This window comes from Fragaria vesca, linkage group LG5 (genome assembly GCF_000184155.1).
Source record: "Fragaria vesca subsp. vesca linkage group LG5, FraVesHawaii_1.0, whole genome shotgun sequence".
NCBI lineage: Eukaryota > Viridiplantae > Streptophyta > Magnoliopsida > Rosales > Rosaceae > Fragaria > Fragaria vesca.
Genome location: NC_020495.1, coordinates 21,530,010 through 21,538,649, shown reverse-complemented (window position 1 = coordinate 21,538,649; position 8,640 = coordinate 21,530,010). Strand labels below are relative to the sequence as shown.

Sequence of the window (8,640 nt, the reverse complement as noted above, 5' to 3'; positions counted from 1 at the left end):
AGAGAGAGAGAGAGAGTTTGTAAATTACAAAAAAAACTGAGGACAAAATGGTAACTGCAAAGTTATCCGGACCGGATAGTAGTAGCGTAAATCAACAGAAAAGCGGGGGGTGAAACTGTAATTTAAATGGTGATGACAGCATTGTAATTATGACGTAAGTGATGACAGAATCATTATTTCTAAAAAGTAGGAGCAAAACTGTAATTTAGAGGGTGATGACAAGACTGTAATTATGATGTAATTAAGTGAGGGCAAAATCGTCAATTATGAAAAACGGGGGGCAAAACTGTAATTTAAAGGGTGATGGAAGGACTGTAATTATGAAGTAAGTGAGGACAAAATCGTCATTTCCACATGGGCTTATGAACAACGCCAACTACACCTAATTTACTATATTTATATTTACTATATAGGTAAATTATTCGTTAGGGATGAAGATAAATAAAGTTTTAGAAAATAATTTAGAACATATAAAAATTATAATAACTTAGCAGATTAAGGGCTTCAAATTAATTTTGTAGTACTGCGTAGAGAAGCTTTTTCGCTCCGCAAAAACATAGGATTTCTCTATCTAGGGTTAGCTTTTGTGTTCTTTCGTTTCGTCTGACATCGTCTGGTTCTGCTCTGCGAGTGGAGGTGGTGGTTCGAGTGTTTCAAGTGTTAACAGAGGGTGGCCTGAACACACCAAAACAAACAAAACTAAAAAACAAAAACCTAGACCTGGGCCAAATAGCACAGGCTCAACCCCCACAACCCAATGGACCTCACAATTCAAGCCATCCAAAAGCCCGGCTCAAAACAAGCTGTCTGATCTGTCTGAAAAATCGACCGTCACCAGAGAAGCATTGTCGCTTACATCATCCACCACATAGGAGCAAGCCAACTTTCAATAAGATATGCGACAAATCGAAGTAGCAGAGAAACTGACCCAGATTGAGAGAGTCAATCCGGGCAGGATTGCGCCACCACGGCGTCACATTGCTCTAATTCGCCTCAAGATCCGCATCACCGCTTCTCCACAACAACATGATATGCATGCCGAAACAACCTGTGGAGCAGTTAGACTCGTCACCGCCACTTCTCTCTATATATATATAGTCGTCCTTCCTCTTTGAGCGAGAGTTTAATTATTGTTTTGGTAGGGTGGTGTCGTGAGTTATGTCGTTGAGTATGTCAAGGTTATGTTGTCGTTTCCAAGGACGATTGACATTCTAGAAGTTCATGTGTATCAAGGCTTCTAAAATAAATTAGATTACGGTTGAACCCATTTCTATTCTTATCTACTGTAATAGCTGGTTTAATGAGAGAGGAGAATTCATTTCCACCACTAATGTCCATGGTTTGTAGTTTTGGATTATTTTATATACATAGAATGGTTACCTTTTTCTAAAAAAAAGGCTTTCAAATTAAGTATAAGGATCCTCTTGGTGCTAGACCATGCAGTCATGGGCCAAAGTATAACTAGTGTGATATAGTTGGAAACTTATTTTTTAAAGCAATAGTTGGAAACTTCTCCACCAAGAAAAAGGAAGAAGAAAGTTGGAAACTACATAAAATAGTCCATATATAACTGGGTCACGTTTTTGCTCGTGTATTGTTGTAAGAGCATAAACATGATTTATATGGATGTCAAGATACATTAATTTTCATCCATGAATCTAAATCATCTTGCAATAGATTGAGATCTACTTGAATACGTACAGCGCATCTGCTTGATATTTATGTACGTCTAATAAGCTTGATACAAGTCACAAGTCAAACTATGTTTTTGACAGTTAATAGACATATCAGAGTTCCACATGTATGTGATACCCACATTTACAAATATGACAACAAATTTGTTGTCATTGTAGTGAAATAAGGTATTTGTTGTGTAACTTGGAAAATACTTACGTTCGGACTAGTATGTACATGTGCGTCCGGACTCTCTCTTATTTATATACATTTGCCAAAGTAAATTATGATCTTAACTGTTTAAAAGTTGAATCAACCAATGAAGATCACTTTTACAAAAAATCAATATAAATAGAAATCGTTTGCTCATCCAAATGAATCAAACAAATTAACGGCTGATCATGAGATTGTTAACTTTCACAAGAACCGTTCTTTTGTTTAATACAATCGGCTGAGCAAAAGATTTCTGTTTACATTGATTTTTTACAGAGGTGATTTTCATTGATTAATTCAACTTTTGAACAGTTAAGATCATGATTTACATTCGCAAATGTATGTAAATAAGAGAGAGTCCGGACGCACACGTACATACTAGTCCGGAGGCAAGTATTTTCCGTATAACTTTAATTCTATAAGAGGTAATTACCTCACCGACGACATTTTTACAATTTTACGAACAAATTGTTGTCAATGTGGTAAATATGTTTAATTATATGTTAATGTGTAAAAAAAATTAGATAACTTTCTAATCAGTGTTGTAAATTTGGGTCGACAAAATTGTAAATTGGTTTAATTAGTGGTAAAATGAGTGTATGTTATACATCCCTATGCCATAGACAATTGCATTGTTCAAAAGCTAGTTTCCTCGCTTTCTATCAGAGTTTAGGGTTTAGAAGACATAGACATACAAACTATATAACTTGATACTCGCTTCTAATAACCCTAAACTATTTTTCTCTCTAATAGCTAGGTACACAGAATTGTTCTTCGTTTATAAGTTCGCTAAAAAAGCTAGCTACTACGTACGTTCAAAATGGATTTATAATAAGTAACATTTGCTTATTAGATATGATTATGAATTTTCCTGCCTATTATCTTGTTTATAGGACCTGTATGTTAGAGACTAACCAATGACTAATGACTTTAATGATGCCAGTTTTTTACAACAACATAATTAAGCAATTTTTTGTTGTTGTTGTTGTTAGTTCGTTTCCAAGCCCCAAAAAGACTATTATTCGTTTTGGAAGCTATTCATATGGAGTCCACAGAAGTACAAGATTCAAATTTAGGGGCGCACTAAAATTGTATTTGCAGTATTAGACGTACTTTATATAACAATTTGTAATTGATTACTTGCCTTTAGGTCAAGTTTACTACCAACTTCACCAAATTCTTTCTTTAGTTCATGTATTAGCTGCTACAGTTAGACCCCAATTTGAGTCCCTCTCAGTCTGAAAGGGGAAAATTACGCAATCGAATATATAATGGACATATGTTATATGGAAGTTTTCAACCATATATGAATACAGTAAGATGATTACAAGAAAGCTAATGGTACGCGTTATTGTGGCAACATTGTGTGACAATAATTCTAACATATATGCAGTGCTGGTGATGGTGAAATATGATAAACTTTTGTCAATCTAGAATTAATAAAAGAAATCGATGTTTCCGATCCAACTGACTTTTTCAAGCTATTTTCATTGTTTACCTAAACACCAAGTAATATCCTGACTTTGTTGGTGAAGATATCTTGGATTTCTTCATTGTCATTTATGAATGGAAACTCTCTGTGATGAGGAAAACACGTTCGATCATTTGGACAGGACATGCACACCTTAAGGAGAATTCTCCTTCACTCAAATGAGTTGTTCTTCATGTAATGTAGTTAGCCGTTCATGCCTTGTACACTATTTCTTCATTCATGATAAATACCTTACTCCGTTTCTTCTGAATAATGGTTACAGGAATACTTAGGAAAATGACAATTTCATCAAAAGTTGGATAGATGCATGCAAGTTTTCGTAAAATTTTGTACGCTAGCTGTAAACTATGCGCGGTAAAAGAGTATTTTGTAGTGAGTATACCTTGCTTCTGGAATGCAGAGTGCACCAACATATGTGCATATTATTTTGTAGTGATAGCATTGGCTGATTTGCGGGATAGAAGACAACTTTTCAGATTTCTTGGACAAAAGCAAATAATAAATCTGAAAATTCAGGGAAACTAGCTTGTAAGTTGTAACCTTGACCTAAAATGAGATTGTAACTATATAGTAGTCTTTACAATCCTAAAATGAGCGGGTAGCGATGGTAATGAACATGAGTAAAACTAATGGAAATTATGGTTTTTTTTTGTGAAAAAGTTTATTACGTGTAATGTATAAATATATATATCTTTCATGTGAATTATTTTCTTTACAGCAAGAACTACAGCTATGGCCGATGGCATGGGCTCTCATATCATCAGTGAGCAGGGTACCTCAGTTTCATGTGGCTACCTCTGATCTCTGTCTCTTCCTCTAATAATCTTGAGCATAGAAGTCAATAATCTCTTTGAGATTGAGCTTAAACAAAGAAGAGCAATCATTATACAACAGCCACAACATGTGCTCAAACAAAATAGCATCGACATCCACAAAAACCACCCTCTCCTTGCCATAGACAACAGGTCGACGATCACGTAAGTTCACCTTCTCCTTGCTCTTGTTCATCGTCTCGATCAAAACCCGAAAAGGGCTCTCTTCCAGCACAAAAGGGTCAACCAGGAACTCCCTCTTCTCCTTCCCGACCACCACCGTCACCGGACTCTCTGTCTCGCCAAACCCTTCTTCTGTTAATGGCCTGTAGCCTAGCCGTGACCCCGTGCACCTCTTTCTGAACATGGAAATCGGCAGGGCCAAGCAGCAGGCCATCGAAATGACAGAAATGAAATGGCACAAGAAAGCAAAAGAAGTATGAGCTAGATGAGAGTATATGTGTAGTAGGTATAGATATATATATAGGAGCTAGCAATATGGTTGTGTATTGAGGATGTTTCTTTGGGTTTGGGAGAGATGGGTGTGTATTAAGATGAGATATGGTTGATAATTTGGGAGTGAAAGGCAAGGAATTTATGAGAGAAGAGACTGATGATGGAGTAGGATTGAATAAATAGGCCAGCCAACGGCTAGAGAGAGAGAGAGAGAGAGAGAGAGAGAGTAGTATTTAGTTGCAATAAGAAAAAGAGTGATTTTGTAATTTTATGAGTGTATTATGTAGTTGGGTGAAGCTCCTGGATTCCTTGCTGGCAAAAGAGCCGTTGGAGGAATAATGTATTGGTGGTGGTAGGGATATTATTTGGATTGTGACTACCGAAAGGGCAGAGAAAGGCTCCATATCTGAAACTGCTGGCCTTTGGCTGTGGACGCGTGACGCCGTGACTGTGTGTGTCGACAAGTATCTCTCAGATTTGGTGGTGATTGCTTAAACAATGGCATAATCTAGATTGATAATTGTTGTTGGAGAGCTGTTTTTAATATCGTGAGTTGTTTTCTAACTCTATAGGTGTCGTTTTATGTTAAATGTAATATTTAACGAGTGGATGGAGTGATTATATTGAGATTATATCGGTATTTTATGAATTTGTAAAGTATATATGGTTGGATCATGTTGTTGTTCTTTTTTTTTTTTTTTCCTTTCTGTAAAGATCAAATCATGCTTGTCATTGTTTAAGATGTTTCGTAGTTAGTTTGCTAGAAAACAAAAGAAACCAGACCTGCCACTCATCTTAAAGAGCAATTCCTAGACCAGCCAAGGAACCGCAGTTTGGCAGTGGTTCTTCGACAAGTTACAATGGACCTCAAGAAAATATGCAAATATTTGAAACGTTTCAACTGTTTAAATGTTCCAAGACACTAATGTTGGCATTCTCAAAAAAAAACACAAAAGACACTAATGTTGGACACCGCCTTCTGAGAATGCAGAATCTCACTCTCAATTGAGGCAAGCAAGTCTTGACGGTGGACATCGAGGCCTTTCCCTTTGTTGTAGATGCCTTCTTCTACCCAGAGATTCTTCCATTCATGTCCATCATTATACAACTACATGTTGAATCGATACTAAATGAAGGTTTGAACTTGCGCTCAAACGATATTTCTTTGCATATTTCTTATATTTCATAGAAGACTGTTGCCCTTTCTTCAATAATCAATTTCCCTCAAGTTGTGTTCTTATTGTCTCCAATGTTACTTGAAAAAGTTAAGTGGACCTTAGAATGAACATTTTCAACAAATTCAGGGAAGAAATCTTTGGAAAAAATGGAGGCCAAAAAAGTTCAATTTTGAAAACTAAAGTCCGAAACCACTTCTGTACATCTGCTGGATAAGAGAAACAATTGCTGGAACTGGCCCATATAGGGAACATGTAAAAGTCAGAATCCAATAAACTCTATTGAAGATTGCTACGAAATTTCATATTTCCGATACTCTTACACATAGTCCAGAAACTCCTAGACACAGAAATATGAATAGAAAAATTAGTAACTTAACAAAGAACCAAATTGAACTCAGGAGAACCTAAGTGACAGGTCGCATATTATCAGCTATTAACATAGCCATGCTTTAATCATCATATGGAGGGATGAAGAATTGTTAACTACCTTGAACGAAATAATGAAAAAACCAACCTAGAAGAACTAGCATAAACAACCCTCTGGGGTTATTTTGGGCAATGCATGTTAGCATTTGGATTCTGACCCCTACATCCGCTAAGAAGAATAATGAAGTCAAATACTCCAACGCGCTGTACTAATGTAACTGAGAAGCATGATCTTCACTGTTGAGTTTGCCCGGCCCATATTTGGTACATCTGCATATTATGCATGGGCTGACTAGGGTTACTGTAGAGCACAGGTGGCGCCCTGTTAAGAGGGCTACTACCATTCTCATCAGATGACTCAGTTGAGCCTCCTCCTTGAGAGGAAGGGCTAGCCGCTGTCATAGGTGCACCAAAGTTCAACATTTGAGATGGCGGTGGGGAAGAAGTCCCAGATTTTAGCAGATTGGAGCTAGATTTTTTCCCTTCCGCAATAAAACTACCCACAATTACCTGGAATTCCATTAAAACCAATTATGTTACAATCTGGAATGCATTTATTGAAGTTGCTTATGTGGAAACTTCTCAATACAGTTCAAAAAAATATATTTTGCCATTAAATCTTTTGCACAAGATAGTAAGTTGAACTTATAATCATAAATTCAAAACTGAAACAAGAGGAAATTAGGAGCAGTGGTTACCTGTACCGGGCCTGCTGCAACTAGCATGCCTGCAACTCCACCACCCAGCACTGAACCATCAGACCCTGCCAGGGACACACTCAAACCACCGCTTCTGCTGCGGTTACCATTATTTTCAGAGAACATGTAGGAGCCTGACAGAGAAATAATCTCAAATCGACCCTGCCAAAAGGAAAATAAACACAGCAGATTACTTTATGTTCAGATTTCAAATTAAAAACTGAAATGAAAACCCTACATCTTTTAAACATCAACAGCTATGCAGATTTAAGCATCAATTAAATGTTTCTACATAATTTTATGTAGATGCCAGATTACAGGCATAGCAACCATCACTTTTGCAGCACCATGTTTTGAATTCCTATACATCATTCAATTATAACTTCTACTTCACTCTATTTCACAGTAGCACGTTATTCATGCCTTGGAGTCATATGTATATAAGAAGCTGTTCCCATTCTACATAACAGAAGTGTTCATATTGATTCAAAATAATGAACAAAAATCATTGGAGGGGCTGAGGTTCAATAACATATACTTAAGCTTCAAGAAATTTCTTTCCAGTTCAATGGTCAGACGACATCACATTCACTTGTATTTTCTTTGCTAAATTGGATGACTGTATTGCTATAACTGTAAAACAGGAACAAGGAGATAACAACATAACGATGCACAAGTTTGTCTTTGCATATCTCAAAGAACCTTATCAAACTCATTTCCTGTTATATATGTACTGCAAACCAGTATGTACATATATAGCCAAATCCATGTTGAAATGCCAGAAAGTCTAGTTAACTATATTGAAGCTACCTCATATGTGACTGTACCACCAGACATTGATGGCTGGCGAAGGGTAACATTGCTGATTGGACCATTTGCAGAGAGGATACAAATTGTGCGAGGTCCTTGCTGTGAAAAGTTCATAACCTTCGTTGCTATATCCTGCAAACCATAAGGACATAAAAATTATTATAGAAGGCAAATATGCGTTCAGGGATCAAATATCTATACAGCCCTCACTATCTCTATGACCATATACATTTAAATATAGGTAAGCAACTAAGCATTCTATTTTAAATGCACGATCGACTACATCTATAACTTTTAATTGTCATGTTCTTAGTCTAATGAAATAGATCCAAACAGAAAACACAAATAGTGAAATAAATGTGCTCCAATTCTCCAGCCCAAGAATCAATTAATCATGAAATGACTAGTACATAGACAAAACAAAACAATAGTGTTTACACTTCACACAAACAATCTGAGCATATTCTATCTGGAGGAAGACAAAGCAATGTCTTACCTCTTCGGATACTTCAATATCATCAAGCATGCAGAACCTATTACTTAATTTCAGCTAGTACTCTAATATATAAATAGCATTGGAGACACAGCAGAAACAAGACGCAGGAGGTATTTATTACTACCAAGAAAAGGGTAAGGGAAAAATTTGTATACCAAATGGGGCCATACCTTATGCTCATTTTCTATATCATTAAGTCATTCTCACTCCAGCTTGAGCAAAGATTTATCTTGCACATCACAAACCAACCCAGTTGAAGTGGGCTTAGTTTGGGTCTGAAGTAAATTATAGGGCAAACAAGTTGACAGGAATGATGATAAAAACATGCATACATATACATACATACACACACACACACACACACACACACACACACACACACGAC

At 36.6% G+C, this 8,640-nt stretch overlaps 2 protein-coding genes across 2 annotated transcripts in view; both read right to left on the bottom strand.

Annotated features, from left to right (window-relative positions):
* Positions 1-4,044: 4,044 nt before the first annotated feature.
* On the bottom strand, positions 4,045-4,894 carry LOC101309055. The gene has a single exon (XM_004300194.1). It carries the CDS (start codon positions 4,586-4,588, stop codon positions 4,196-4,198), a length of 393 nt encoding a protein of 130 aa, XP_004300242.1. The 5' UTR covers positions 4,589-4,894; the 3' UTR covers positions 4,045-4,195.
* A 1,185-nt stretch (positions 4,895-6,079) lies between these two features.
* LOC101304880 overlaps positions 6,080-8,640 on the bottom strand; it is a 5,059-nt gene continuing 2,498 nt past the window's right edge. Inside the window, exons 3-5 of the mRNA XM_004301638.1 lie at positions 7,760-7,891; positions 6,950-7,111; positions 6,080-6,761 (exon numbers count right to left, since the gene is read on the bottom strand). Coding sequence (XP_004301686.1) covers positions 6,486-6,761; positions 6,950-7,111; positions 7,760-7,891 — 570 coding nt within the window. The 3' untranslated portion in view covers positions 6,080-6,485. The remainder of the gene's footprint in view (positions 6,762-6,949; positions 7,112-7,759; positions 7,892-8,640) is intronic.